The 16,038-nt window shown below is 35.4% G+C and overlaps 1 protein-coding gene across 1 annotated transcript in view; it reads right to left on the bottom strand.

Moving 5' to 3' along the window:
- The window catches only part of LOC107676440 (protein KIBRA-like), a 38,804-nt gene extending 25,282 nt beyond the window's left edge, over positions 1-13,522 (bottom strand). The window contains exons 1-5 of the mRNA XM_016470984.1: positions 13,453-13,522; positions 13,153-13,236; positions 11,375-11,451; positions 11,102-11,181; positions 4,793-4,922 (exon numbers count right to left, since the gene is read on the bottom strand). Coding sequence (XP_016326470.1) covers positions 4,793-4,922; positions 11,102-11,181; positions 11,375-11,451; positions 13,153-13,236; positions 13,453-13,522 — 441 coding nt within the window. The remainder of the gene's footprint in view (positions 1-4,792; positions 4,923-11,101; positions 11,182-11,374; positions 11,452-13,152; positions 13,237-13,452) is intronic.
- Positions 13,523-16,038: the final 2,516 nt, after the last annotated feature.

The following is a 16,038-nucleotide window of genomic DNA, read 5'->3' as shown; positions in this document are numbered from 1 at the left end:
CTGCTTTCTATTCATAACGTATTGACACAAATTTCAAATGATTTTCAATGGTCGCTTTGTCGCGTCCAATGTACTAGACAGACTTTAACACCGTGTCTGCGCCGCAACAGCTACTCACCTATCGAGAAGAAACAAAGTAACCTCGGCGTCCGATCACAGGCCTTCCGCTCTCCAGCACTGGAAAGCTGATCCGATATTTACACGGGTCCTACTTCTTGCCTTAAGCCTTCTTTTGTTCCGCAGACGTTTTCCTCTTTTGTTTTTTTATCCGCCATCTCTATCTTTCGCTCGGCTCACTAATGTCCGTACTGTGCACTGAACGCTCTCTCCTCCACATCTGTAAAACCTCATGTTCTTCATTCACTCCTTCTCTCTCTCCCTCTATGATGTAGAGCTGTGTGTAGATGCTGTTCAGGAGGCTTTCATTCTCCTGGGGCCTGTACCATGATGGTGGATGAACAAATTCAGAGTTACAGGATTAGGTTCGAGTTGACAAAACCAAACAACTCCAATCCAGGTTTATTGGTACTATGATGCTGACCATCAACTTTCTTTGTCACCTCAGGCTTTGATCCTGAGTTTGGGGAGCACGTGCACATGAATGTGTAAAATCAGTGGCGAACAGCCAATCACATGCCTTACAACACAGAGCAAGTGTGATCTACTTCACGCGATAGAGCCAGCGAGGTTCAAAAAAATGTTTTGTTAAAGGTTAAGAGATTAAAGATATAAGGAATTTGAATGCATTTACACTGAAGTACTTGGCCATGAAAGAGGACAAATAAAAGAAATTATCTTGCTCTGGTGCAGTCACAAGTTAAACTTCTGAAGTTAGTTTACTATAGTTGATAATATATCGCGATGCAGATTCAAACATGTATGGTCACATTTATTATGTATAAGATCTGTATATATTAGTGCTGTCAATCTATTTAAAACATTTTTACTAATTAATCGCACATTTTTCTGAAATCCCACCTAACATTAAAGTTTTTAATATATACTTTTATATTGCAATAATTTCACATTCAATCTTCAAATTAATGTACAAACAACATAAAGACTGTATATTTTTTTATATTTGTTTAATGGCATCTTTTTTATGACTGAAGGCCAGTATCAGTGATACCAATACTGATTTCTCTATAAAATTGCCCTCCCCTTAATATTTAACCATTGACTATAGCCATCCAACAGTACTGTATAATTGAGAGCTATCAATTTTAACATTTATTAGACTTTAAAAAAAATAACTTCTAATTTAAGTGAACTTAAAACAATGTTCACATAAACCCATTATAATAAATGTCATATTTACCTGTGCACTTCAGCAGAAATATACAGACATTGAAGTTGTCAAACACTAAATTCTAAATGAAATATAGATGAATCCTTAAAGCTACAAAAGTTATTTTTTCCTCTTTTTTTTCTTTGTCCTTTGATTAATAGGCTGCGTTTACACTTAAATCAGGAGGACACGGCGCGTTTAAACTTAGCAACATCAGCTGACTTCTCGATCTGGATAACCGATCACGCATCATATTTTCTCTCAACTCTTTTTACCTTTTCTGACCCACTTCAGGTCTTAAAGTCTCTATTAATGAGCTAAATGAGTTAAATTGGGTGTGTTAGATGAGTGAGACAGTGCTGGGCTGCTCCAGGACAGTTTTGAAAACTATTTCAGAGACATGTTCATAATGTGACTCATATAAAATATATTACAGCATGCGCTGCGAGCACAGTACCGTTTCCGCGCTCGCTTGACTCGCACCTGGCGCTGAAGCAGGGCTCCAGACTAACATTTGAGAGCAGTGGCACCAGCGCTACTAAGTTCTACAGATGGTGGCGCCAGGAGCAGATTTGGTAGCGCTGGGGGGGGGTGTGTGGGGGTATTAAAATATAGATCATTTAATCATAAAATTACTATTGTTTTGCATTAATAAGTGCAGTTACTAATAATATTACATGTTCATATCTTGTTTCTTTTTCTTTTGTTTATTGTTTATACAGATTTGACAGTAAAGCACTAAGCTAGAGTTAAGATGCATACAAAATTAACTTTTGTTAACAACAGTAACAGGTGCAAAATATAATTTTTATATAGAACATTTATATATTCCACTCTTATTAAATGTACCATTATTCTTCTAGTATATGGAACTGACCAACTTCAGTTATTATGTGTGATTTAGTAGCAAATTGAAGAAAAGTTTGCTTTTCAAGGCACTTATTTGGTAGCAAATTGAAGAAAAGTTTGTTTTTCAAGGCACTTTGTGACTTTTCTTACTTCATACACAAAAAAAGTGTAAAATTCTGACAAAATCTGATTTCTTGATGATTTGATATTTTATAATAGTGATTTTATCATTTCAAAATATAGAGAAAAAGTAGAAATGAATGACTAATAAGACAATAAATACTCCTCTGCTGCCGTCTACTGGTTATAATTGTGATTTTATGTATTTTTTACATTTTACATAAGTGTTTGTTTACCACAAAGTATATTTTGGTCATCCCATTAAAAATAACATTCAAACTGGATAATTTTAGAGCTTTAAAGTGCTGGAAATAGTTGTGTTAAATGCTTGAAAGTCATTGAAAAGTGCTTGAATTTCTCTCTCAAAAGGTTGTACAAACCCTGAAATGAATGATATAATGCATTCGACTATTTCTACCACAACACCATGGTTACAGTTAGCGTTACCGCTTCTGGTTTCCTGACGTATGTCAGTGCTGTTTATAACAGAGAATTCTGTGCAGAATTTGAATGATTCTCACTAGATCTCGCAGCAACCTTATCATTGTGCGGCGAATTCAAACGCTTCTCACTGGATCTTGCAGCACTGTTGCATCTGTGCAGTAACAGTGTAGCGAAATCAACTTTGGTTCCCGAGTAAAGCTGTTCTGAGCTCGGACAAGTTTGTTTGCGTCGCGGTCCGAGCTGATAAACTGTCCGTGCTGCACAGCTCAAACGAGTAGCGCGGTTTAGTTTCGCTTTCGTTTCGTTTGCTGTTTCTCAAATGCAACAGAAATGGCACCGCGTATGAGTTGGATAACGCGGTGGTCGCGCCAGTGCGACCACTCACAAAAATTAGTCGCACCGGCATAAAAAATGGTCGCAGTCTGGAGCCCTGCGCTGAAGTGAAGTGGAGCGCGCGTGCGAAACTTCTCCCGTTCTCAGTCGTTCTGCGACTGAATAAATGCACTTCTTGTCAAGAGAAAAAGTGACAGAAGCAGGGCCAACCCTAGCCCCGCCCCTGTGTTAATTGCGTTAAATATTTTTAACGTGTTAAACTGAAAAAAATAATCGCCTGCGTTAACGCGCTAATTTTATATACATATATATATATATATATATATATATATATATATACTAGGAAATCTAAAACAAATTTCTAAAAAGAGGTTGAATTTTGATAGGGCCTCAAAATGGGAGGCCAACGGGAGGCAAAACACTTTGTCTTCACTGGTTTCTTTGAATTTGCTTTACTACAAGCAATGAGTCCAATTACGTAAACAGCACAAGCAAACTTGACGAAATTTAAGCCTCCAGTAAAACCTGATTTGTACATTACGTTAAGGAGGCAAACAGTACATAACCAAATATTTTCTTTAGGCCTACATTCAAGAGCAGTAGGTTAAAACATTATGCAAACAAGGAAACTTCAGACTCCGCAATGCTAGTGCAAACACTCAGATCAAACAAACGGATCCTCACATTCACCCATGTCACATTACATGAATTATCATTATAACCAAATAATAGACTCACTCATGTTTTTATCAGTTTCATTACTGAAACACATCATGTGGTGGACATTTTGGACTGATTCACATTCTATCCTCTTTTAAATTGAGAATAAATTTTTATCTAAATTCTTGACATATGTATGTGTACTGTACATTTTTGTCAATTTCAAATAATTTTAATTTTAATGCCGTTTTTAAAGTGTAATTTTTCAATTTTTTTTATTTTTTATTATTTTATGAATTTGACTGTTGTGATGCCATGAAAAAAAAGTCACAAGTTTACAGTTAAAGATAGTAAGGTAGTACACATATATATATGTTCAAAAGTTTAAGTCAGTAAGATTTTTTTGAATGTTTCTTATCCTCAACAAGTTTGTATGTATTTGATTAAAAAATACAATAAAAACAGTAATATTGTGAACCCAATACCTCCCCGACACATCAACAACAAAAGTCAGATATGAATGGGAGCCATATAAAATAATTAATTTGTGAAAAGCTTGAAAAAGTGCTATGGTTCACAAAGTTTGAGTGTGCTGCTTCTATTTGCATATACAAAACTGTTTTATGTCAAATAATTATACACATTTTTGTGGGGGTAAGAGACAAATAATGGTAGTAAAAGTATGTGTTTGTGATCGTTGTCTTCAGCGAAAAGCCCCACCTCACTCAGCCACTCCTATCTGCTTAAACACATTAGCTTATTATGACAATCAGATCATTATGCATCGAGTAGAGCACTTCACTTTGGTTTTTATTTGGATAGAATAGTTTGCCTACTTCTCTAGTGTGTGCTTAGCCATTATGGCGTATCACTGGCCTGACTATGTGTATATGAACATCTGGAACTGAGACAAAAATTTCTTCACAATGTCCTAATGATGAAAGAATGCAGGAATGTGTTCCCAGAACACTGTCAAGGTGTAACGTTTTGACCTTTTGTGGCCTAGGCGATGTTTAAACGCTTCATTCAGGCTGTCATTGCTCAGGGAATGTACTGAGAACTGAATTAAGGTTCAAAGAGATCAAGCTTAATTTTTACCTGCATGAGCTCCTGTTTTTCCTTCTCCCCAGAGCTGATGGCATCTTTAATGTTCTTCACCTCCTTCAGGATGGCCTGGGCTTCATGTAGTTTGTAGCCATGCGAGGCACTGGACACTTTGTAATCGATTCTGATGAAAGTCAAAGTAAAACAAAAAAGTCAATTTGCAATAATTGTAAATCGACCGAATTATTCTTTTGAACCAGTTCCTTTTAATGATTCAGTTGAACCATTTGCATCACACTCGGAATTCGTTTAACTCTGAGGGCCACTTTGTTTGGAACTTGACTTGAATCAGTGACTCATTTTTTGTACTGTAAAATAAAATGACTATTATTATTTTTTATTATCACTAAATGAAAAAACAAAACAAAATAATCAATATTTCACTTTAAAATAAAAACAATTAAGCACTTAAAATACTACTACTACTAATTTTATTTTATTGAGTGAACTGTCCTAATTAAAGGTGCTGTATGTAGGATTGACACCGAGTGGTTGAACTAGGTATTGCAGTCCAAATTCAAAATGTTGGAGAGGGTTTTTTTCACCCGGCTGGCCCCTCCTCCTCAGACGTGACTCACACGCAGGTTGCCAGATTCACGACATCAACAGGAACGAGCGCACTTGACGATGAATGAAATGAAAAACGCTGTGTTTTCCGCCAACTGGCAACCTGGGGTGCCGAAATACAATTGGGTAAACTGGCAGTGGGCGGGTTTCACAAACCAAAACAGAGACCGACACACCGGCCCGGAAAGCACATTTTCAAAGGAGAATAACTGGCTGTAGCATTGTTTTTCAGATAAACAAGTATGTTAACTTAGCATGTTTCTTAAATATCTGCAAACATATTATGGTATTTTTATGCTTTAGTAGAGTCAAAAACTTACATACAGCACCTTTAAACAAACTGAAATGCGAACAATTTAAAATCTTTTTACAAACCTGTTTAACCAATTAGATCATTTGCAAATCTGGTATCACTAGCACCGATTCTATACAGCTGAAATAACGCATGACTTGATTGCTGACATATTAGCAAAAACAGTGATTCTCAGGTCGGTTTACATCATAATCTTTACTGCCATACTGGGGCTAGGGCTGGGCGATATATCCAATATTAGCGATAATATCGCAATAATTTTGTCGACGATGTAAAATGTGAAAATATCGTGAATATCGAATATTTTAAATTCAAGCATACTTTCCCAAAAGAACGCGCCGAATGTTTAAAAAAGGAGACAACATATTGCGGACTGCTCTACTGTACACACCTCTACTACGCGAGCTTTCATGAGTGCGGTTGCCAGATATCAAGAGTTCAAATCCCCGAAACAGAGCTTCGCTGTTACAAGGACATATTTTCTGCCTATATTTTAAGCAATCTGGCAACCATGCGCAAACGCTCGCTCCTCACTGCGGAAGCGCCGCCGACGATGAGCTGAAAACACCAACAAACAAGCTGGAGTTTAGCGATCAAAATGAAAGTGTCACTCAACCAGTCTGTGTTCTGTCATGAGATCTCGACTGTATTGTTTGCGATTGTGATCGCTGAATAAATGCACTTACTCAACCGCTGTTGTTTTAATAGAGAAACATAGGCTATGACAATTTGTAATTACTATTAGGAATTTATTAGTTATAATATTTTTCATTTGTTTTACCAGTTTTCATAATATAGACATAATATAGAGATAGTGCATAAGTCTTTGGTATTAATGTGTGTATATGTATATATATATGTATATATATATATATATATATATATATATAAGCCTATAATGAATCTGTACACTAGATGGGGTCAAATAAACCATGTATGAGTCCACATTCTATTGATTTGTGCTCATGGTGGTGGAGCATCCATGAGGCACATTTCCCCAAATTTGCTAAATTAGCTAAGAAATACCTATGTGTTCCAGCAACTAGCTCCCCATCTGAACATAGTTTCATGCCACAGAGCTTCTCTTAAACCAAAGACAATTGACAGACTTGTGCGCTTAGCTAAAAACTTGTAAAAAAAATACTTATCGCAGTTTAATTATTTCCCCCAGTTGCACGGTGTAAATTGTGAATTGCATGCACTAAAAAAGTTGACAGAATACACTTTCAGTACTTGTTTTGCACTACTTGTTGATAATTTTTGAAAAAGCAGTAAGTGATCACTTGGTCTAGATTTTTTTTAACTGCTTAAATTTGCACTAAACATTTTGTATTTAATTTGTAAAAGTAGCTGTTCTACCTAAATTGTTTTTGTTGTTTTTTTAATGGGGGCATGTTTTTTTTATTATTTAAAAGCTAATGCAAACATATCGAGATATATATCGAATATCGTGAAAATTTTGACAATATCGAGATATCATTTTTTTATATATATCGCCCAGCCCTAACTGGGGCACAGCGGTACTTTACAGGGGACTCGTGCCCCAGTGAAAAGGATCTAGTGACGCCCCTGCGCTTTACTCTGAAACACCCAGTGCATATGTTCAATTAAATCGCAGCCTTTGCGATTTGATGATCACTAAGCCATAATCGTGATTCCAGGTTTATTTTGATTATTTGCTAAGCCCTAGAATCGAAACAAACCATATGAATGAACCAATTCACAAAAACAAGTCAAACTCCTAACATACTTACTGCTGAAATCGGCTGTCAGTCACATGCATCACTATCAAAGTATCTCTGGTACTGTCCCAAAATGCTTCCCCACATCTGAAGCCAACTGATACCCAGAGCAATTAGTTACGGCTACTACCAAACCACCTTAGCAGTAATATGAGCCATCAAGAACATAAAAAGAATATAAGGATTAACTCTGTGCAAAAGTTTGTCTTTGAGATGTTTGCCTATCCCGCAGGCTGGGTGCCCATCACACGGCATGAGGTCCCATAGAATGCATTAATGGAGAAACTTCGTATACGCCCCTGTTGAATGTTATTTTTTGCAATTTCCTGAAATGACAAGCTCCACTAGAGGCAAGAATACAGGGGGGGGGTCTGTTTAGCATAAGTGTGCATGTAAAGAGAGTCATCGGTAAGTCATGTGCAGACCTGAGTAACAGGTTAGTCCACATTCCTCTGGGCAAGAGATCGAGAGGGAGACAGTCAACAGGAATCAACCCAGCATCTCAACACCCTTTCACATACAAAAAGAGCCCAATCTGTTCCTGATATGAAGCAGGGGTAGTAAGAAGGGTCGACTAGTGATTCAGTAACGGACTGGTCTATTATTGATTTATCTATTATTTGACATGTTTATTTAGGTTATTTTTTCTGGATTCCTGATTCACAGAGCTCACAAAAGGTACGGTCAAAATTACCATTGTTCAGCGAATTTCTGGGGCTGAAATCCAGTCATAGGAATAGGAGTCCATGCAATCAGGAATTTTGTGTATGGTGAACGATTTCCAAATGAAGGTTCGGAGATTCAGTTTCACGTTGGTCATGCAGATAATTGACCAGCAGAAAGTAGCTTGGTTTGAAGTTGATCTGTATGTAAACTCTGCTTTGTAAATCACAACACCGTTAACAAAGAAAAAATTGTTTTTGCTGTAAATATTTCACTGAAATTTTGCTAATGTGCACTTATGAGTAACAGTCAGTATGGTAAAACTGTCACAAAAGTCAAAATACGAGATTTGAGCCAAAATAGTTCCAAAAAATGGACAGCCTTTGACATAAACAACCAAAGATATATAGCAAGTAGAAATGTTATTATTTGCATTATACTATTGTTTTTCCATGCCGTCAACAGCCCAGAACAGAATTGTTTTTCAGATCTTCATTTGAATGACCACGATATCAACTCTTAAAACTCCAAGATTGTAAACAAGAACAAAACCTGGTTCTTTTAAAGGACTTATTCAAAAAGATGAGTTTGAGTCAGTCTAAAACATTGGTTCTCAACTTTTTTAGATTCAAAGCTTTTGTACGTTTTTTTATCTGAGAGTGCATATAGGCATATAAGATATTTTCAGTATTTCTTCCATAATTATGACAAAACTGCTTGTTTCACCAGACTAGCTGTTAAGACAATCCATCAACCATGAAATAATATGAAATATGAATAGCTTCACACTAGGCTTGCCGCGATAAGACGGTGCTGACGGTGATACCTGTGTTAAGCCGCAACACCGGTTACGTCACTTGCCCTATATATTATACATGTTTACTTAGCCTATTTCCAGTTTTGTATACCTATTTAAACTATGTAAGTTATTTGTTATTTTATATTAGGCATATTCATTCATCGTCATAATATATAATATATTTTATATTTGCCCTATAGCATGGTGTATTTTTATTCGTTTTGTTAATAAAAGTTCTATGTTTTATATATAGGCTAAAGTGAGTTTGACGTTATATTTGATTGTTGCATTCAAGTAATTGATGCCGAATTGCGGCTAATTCGATAAATAAAATGCGCACGGTGCTTTTAAGCTATTTAAAAGCAAAGGAAAGCAAAATATAAACTTATAAAACATATATAAAATATAGACTACAGATATAATGTAGAAAAAAATGCTGGGTGGTGGGGGGGCATTGATTTGTCTATATTTGTAATATTTATTCATTTTTATTTTTCACATTGTTGACCTATAGTGCGTGACAAATTTTATGACAATGTGAAAGGAGAATAATTCTAAAAATGTTGAACAGATTAATCAGAATTAGTTTTCCTTAATACACAAACTTGTTTATAGCCTGTTTTATCCCATGTCTCAAGAATCAGTGTCAAGTAGCTCAGAAATATGAACAATCTTTAAGTGACAGACACAGGTACAGAGTCACAAGTCTTACAGCTAGTCTGTGAGGACGACTTGTCCCGCCAAGCATCATTTAGCTGCCGATATTCCTGCTGGGCCAGGTGAAGTCGCTGTTCTTTGACCTGGTAGATCTCCTTTTGGGCACTCAATGCTTCCTGAACCACGTTCAGATAATCCCGCAACATGAGCTCCTGCTCCCGCTGCCACTGAGCCCGCGGATCCTCCAACTGGGTGCTCTCTGTGGGAGGGAGAGATAAAAATATCTTAAATTAGTGGAATACATACACTACCGGTCAAAAGTTTGGAATCATGATTTTTCAATGAAGTTAAAATTTTTTTATGTAATTCGACTTATAAATACACTACTGTTCAAACGTTTGTGATGTTTTTAAAATAAGTCGCTTATGCTCACCAAGACAGCATTTATCTGATCAAAAATACAGTAATAACAGTAATGCAATGTTTTCATTTTTTTTAAGTGTAATTTATTTCTGTGATGGAAAAGCTGAATTTTCAGCAGCCATTACACAGAAATTATTCTAACATGCTGATTTGATGCTCAAGAAACATTTCTTATTATTAATGTTGAAAACAGTTTTTGCTGTTTAGATTTCTATTTCAAATAAATGCTGTTCTTTTTAACTTTCTTTTCATCAAAGAATCCTGAAAAACAACGTATCACAGTTTCCTCAAAAATATTAAGCAGCAAAAAAACTGTGCTCATCAGTTGCATTGTTGTTAACTAAAACCATTAACAATCATTTTCAATAAATGAAATAAAGCTGAAATAAACAATAAATATTATATGAAAAACTAGAAATTTCTAAGAGAAATTAGAAATGTTCTCTTGGCAATCAGCTGTAATAAAATAAACTTAAATTGAGGTAAACTACTAAAACTAAATAAACTTACAAAATAAAAACAAATAAAAATGATAAAATACATAATCACATAAAATTATTAAAACTTCAACAAAAATTAAAACTGTAAATATAAAAAAGCTAATTCAAAATATTAATGAATTCTATAATTGTGTAAAAAATAATACTAAAACAACACTTTTAGATCGGTGTGTCCACGTATACTGGGCATTTGTAACAAATTATTTACAAAGAAATTTGTTCTAGTCATTTTTCATGAATGAGGGCCACTGAATGAATTCGGTTTTGTCTCTCAAAGCCTTGTTTTCATTTGTGTCAAATTAAATATGACACTTAATCTGTTTAAAACCACAGAATCATATTATCGGTGTTGTCACACATCGATTAACCAGTGGGAAAATTTCCTCACCGTCACAACCCTACTTCACACTGAGGTGCCTGATGTTCTGAAAAATAGTAAAAATATCAACCACAGACAAACCAAATGTGAAAGTGCTCCATCACAATAAAGTGCCAATGGGCTCATAAAATGCCAAAAGATAAGATGATCTATTTTTGTCTTGCACAAAGACAAGGTGGTTTCAGATTGGAATATGTTTAAACAAGGAAGCAATCAGTTGTCTGGAACGTGATCGTGCAATAAGGTCAGGTTACACTTACTCTTTCAACGTCTCAAAGCCTTGCTCCTTATAAAGGAGTTCTTGCCTCATACAGGCCAAATCTCTCTTCAGCTTATTTACCTGAACAAAAGACAGCAACAGAGAGAAAGTGAGCAGGTGAATGAATGAGACAATTGCATAATTTCAAGACATCTTACATTTAGCTTTAAGTGTAATCTCGCTTCTTGTCATCACATCTGAAATCCATGATGTACAGCGTGCCGCAAAGATTACACCCAATTTGTGTCTTACATAATAAACAACAGAGTATTACCCGGCTTTTTGCTGTAACAATCTCCGCTTTGAGGATCTCAGGGTCATATTTACTGCTTGATGAGGACCTGGAATTTACTGTAGAAAGATAAGAGTTCAAAGGCTTTATCTTATCTGTAAAACCACTCTGCACAGCTCTGGAATTCCATAGCGATTTATAATAATGCTACAGACGGTGTCAAATCTATATTCATTATAATAGCCTTTCATTTAAAATAAAAACAAAATTTGCTTGCAAAAGAGTGAGGTCATTGCCGGTTGGGCTGCACAAATATTTTAAAGTGAATTCAAGACTCCAACCTCATCAATTAAGCATGCAGCTCTCACCATCTTATCTTTGCAGATGATTTGGTTTCAATTATGACTGTTCTTTGATTCTTGTGACATGGGACAAAACATGTTTAATCTTCACACTTGATTTTCTCTTTATGTTATCAACATTGTGACAAAGTTCTCGGACTATAACTTTTCAGATTGTGAAAAAAAGAAAAAATAAGATTAACAGATATGTGTTTTTTAAATAAACATTACTACTATGTCCTAGAAGGTTTAAAAATATAAACTTATAAAACATATATAAAATATAGACTACAGATATAATGTAGAAAAAAATGCTGGGTGGTGGGGGGGCATTGATTTGTCTATATTTGTAATATTTATTCATTTTTATTTTTCACATTGTTGACCTATAGTGCGTGACAAATTTTATGACAATGTGAAAGGAGAATAATTCTAAAAATGTTGAACAGATTAATCAGAATTAGTTTTCCTTAATACACAAACTTGTTTATAGCCAATGAAGTTAAACATTTTTTATGTAATTCGACTTATAAATACACTACTGTTCAAACGTTTGTGATGTTTTTAAAATAAGTCGCTTATGCTCACCAAGACAGCATTTATCTGATCAAAAATACAGTAATAACAGTAATGCAATGTTTTCATTTTTTTTAAGTGTAATTTATTTCTGTGATGGAAAAGCTGAATTTTCAGCAGCCATTACACAGAAATTATTCTAACATGCTGATTTGATGCTCAAGAAACATTTCTTATTATTAATGTTGAAAACAGTTTTTGCTGTTTAGATTTCTATTTCAAATAAATGCTGTTCTTTTTAACTTTCTTTTCATCAAAGAATCCTGAAAAACAACGTATCACAGTTTCCTCAAAAATATTAAGCAGCAAAAAAACTGTGCTCATCAGTTGCATTGTTGTTAACTAAAACCATTAACAATCATTTTCAATAAATGAAATAAAGCTGAAATAAACAATAAATATTATATGAAAAACTAGAAATTTCTAAGAGAAATTAGAAATGTTCTCTTGGCAATCAGCTGTAATAAAATAAACTTAAATTGAGGTAAACTACTAAAACTAAATAAACTTACAAAATAAAAACAAATAAAAATGATAAAATACATAATCACATAAAATTATTAAAACTTCAACAAAAATTAAAACTGTAAATATAAAAAAGCTAATTCAAAATATTAATGAATTCTATAATTGTGTAAAAAATAATACTAAAACAACACTTTTAGATCGGTGTGTCCACGTATACTGGGCATTTGTAACAAATTATTTACAAAGAAATTTGTTCTAGTCATTTTTCATGAATGAGGGCCACTGAATGAATTCGGTTTTGTCTCTCAAAGCCTTGTTTTCATTTGTGTCAAATTAAATATGACACTTAATCTGTTTAAAACCACAGAATCACATATCAGACACTCTATATACTCCTGTGCATTCGTGAGGTGGGCTGAATCTTGCTCAACTTACTGGTATTGTGGTCGACATAATAGGCTCCAACGTGGGGGTCGTAGGCCTCCTCCCATCCCACAGGCAGCTCATCTCCAATACAGTCTGCAAAAGTCAGAGGCTTAGTCTGCCTGGAAAATCAAATAGAGAATCCAACTGTCAGTCAACGGACAATCACAAGGAAAACAGTGTGATGTTGGACCTCCACACTTCATGCCTGTTTTCTGTGGGGATGTCACTCCAGCATATAACTGAGAATTTGTGCGTGGCACAAGCATGTGTGTGGGGGGAGGGGCATCAGAGGAATGTCAGGCTATTCACCTCCAGTGTGCTGGCCGAGCACAATAGCCGGAAACCCAAGCCGGGCATTCCACAGGTCCTGCTGACCCATCGCCTGGAGGTTTCTGAGGCAACACACTGTGGCTCTCCAAGCCCAGTGCTTTGGAGCAATTGGGACACTTACTTGGCCAAAAACAGCACGCTAAAACTTTTATTAGCAGGTGTTCGCTAATGCTAGCAAAGTAGTCTGGCTGAACTTCAGTGCTTCAGTGGAGAGTGCTGTTGGCACTCGTTAGCTAGACTAATCAATTAAAAAGAAAGAGTTGTTGAGATTTTAGAGTAAATTTAAAGAGCCTAGGGTAGGAGGTTTATCACAAACCTGATATAAGAAGGATGCTAATCATTATGCTAACCAAAGGCATCAGGTAACAATACTTTGAAAAAAAAAAAAAAAAAAACTTTTAGCTTTGGGTTGAAAAAAAAAATATATATTTAGGCTATTACGTTTGTCCTAAATTACTTACTATACTCCTGACTCCTACTGATAAGGTAATTTTACAAACAGGTCAATAGTTAGTATAAAAGTTATTGCACTGTACAATCCCTGAAAAATGATTTTGGAAATTGTGCGGTTTAATATATTTGTGGAAACAGTGATCTAATTTTCAGGTTTCTTTGATGAGCAGAAAGTTTAATCGGACAGCATTTATTTTAAATATTGTTATAACATTAAAAATGTCTTTACTGTCACTTTTGATCAATTTAATGCACCAAACTTTTGAACGGTATATGGTGCAATAATGAGAACAACTTCTTGCAACATTTCTATATATCTTAACATATATATATATATCTTTTTTTTCTTAACCTGTTATGAGTTTTTCAACCACCACAAAAGATTTAAGTTTGGGTTCAGGCATTGTTTTTGTGCAGAGCAGGAATGTCATATTTCCCAATTTCGAATACTTCCACTTTCAGACTTTGAGAGGAGTATTTTCTGATGCCGTTACGTCCAGAAGCAGGGTTATGCAATGAATTCAGCTCTGTGCTTCTCAGATTATCGGGAACATTCCACATTAAATCTGATGTGTGCAGCATATTTAAAGGATTAATCCATTTTAAACAAAAAATAAGTCACATAAGCCACACGTAATATATACATTTATTAAATAAGAAACACAATATAAAATGAAGTGGCATCTGCAAACAAATGCTTATTTTCTCAGAACTAACCACTTTTCTGAGCCATTTTTGCAATGACTTTTAACCGACTGGTGTTGAATAGTTTTCAGTGGATGTATCATTTCTCAAGTCCTCACAGGTGTCCTACTCATCACATGAACGATGGACCACCAATATTTGACAACTTGAAAGTGTCTACTTTTATATTACATAAACTTTATACTTTTATAGAGAGTCTGCTCTTTATAAGAGATACTTTTATCTTAATTTTGTATATTATATATATGGAATGGCTTGGACTTATATATCTTCAGTTCCAAGGCAAGCAGTTTCATTCAATTCATTCAAATCATCTTACAGTTGTCTGCAGCAAGTGAGCGCATGCTGCTGCCTTCCCGTCGATTCAAGACTTTCAAAGAGGGTGAAACTGAACTAGCTCCTTTTTCATGTTATGAATAATGAAACTGTGCTGAGAGACCCCCACTGGCCTGTTCTAAATTTAACTCTGAGAAAAGAAACTCATGCGACACAACAAAGAACATGGCTACAGTGAGAAACACTCATCTTTTTCTCATCCCATAATTCTCCAGACTCACTGACATCTCATCTGAATGGGTGACATTAAGCTCTGAGCTTAAGCCTGAGTATCTGAGCTCTTTAAATGGACAAGGGCCAAGGGAACTCAAAAGCTCAAAATCCCAATCCCAAAGCATGATGTTGAGATTTGCGCATTAGAATGATTAGGAAGGAATGGAATGAATATGGTGCAATGGCCTGCTTTTTTAAACGTAAAACAAGAATTGCAGAAAGGATTCAGACAGGTCTCCCGTTCTTTTCTTGAAACTCTAGCAAACCCTATGAAGTCAAAGACTCAGGAGTCAGGACCCATGGTCTAATGCAAAATGACAAAGCACACATTCGAGTGCAAACACAGGACATATCTAACTGATGAGTCAGACACTTTAATTCAGCGCACTCCATAAATTCCCTAGTTATTTATGAGGCTCCAACTAACAGCACACCATGCTCAAGGCCCGACAATAAAAGCACGCTGCTACATCCCGATGACGGCCAGTCTCCTATCAGAGAGAGCGAGATAACATTCCATTTACCTGAGCGCATGTTTTCAGAATGTCACACTGAGGCAAAACAAAACAGTTCCGCCCAGTGTGGTACATGAGGGCAGGCCGCAAGAATGCTTTCTCTGCATTTATGTGGTTAGACAACATGTTTGCAACTTTACAAATACAACAAAACAAAGTATGAGGCATCTGATGTTTCTAATGTTCTAATTCTATCATAAGCAGTAGATCCAAAAGTCTGAGACTACAAATGATAATGCTTTTATTTTACTTTTTTTCCAATTTAATCAAGAATTTAAGTGAAAAGTCAAAACAATTACATTAAATGTCTTAGTATTTGGTTTACCCCGACAAATTTAATATG

This window comes from Sinocyclocheilus anshuiensis, unplaced genomic scaffold (genome assembly GCF_001515605.1).
Source record: "Sinocyclocheilus anshuiensis isolate Anshui unplaced genomic scaffold, SAMN03320099.WGS_v1.1 scaffold16, whole genome shotgun sequence".
NCBI lineage: Eukaryota > Metazoa > Chordata > Actinopteri > Cypriniformes > Cyprinidae > Sinocyclocheilus > Sinocyclocheilus anshuiensis.
The sequence above is the reverse complement of the archived record's forward strand: the minus strand, read 5'-3'. Positions and strand labels throughout refer to the sequence as shown.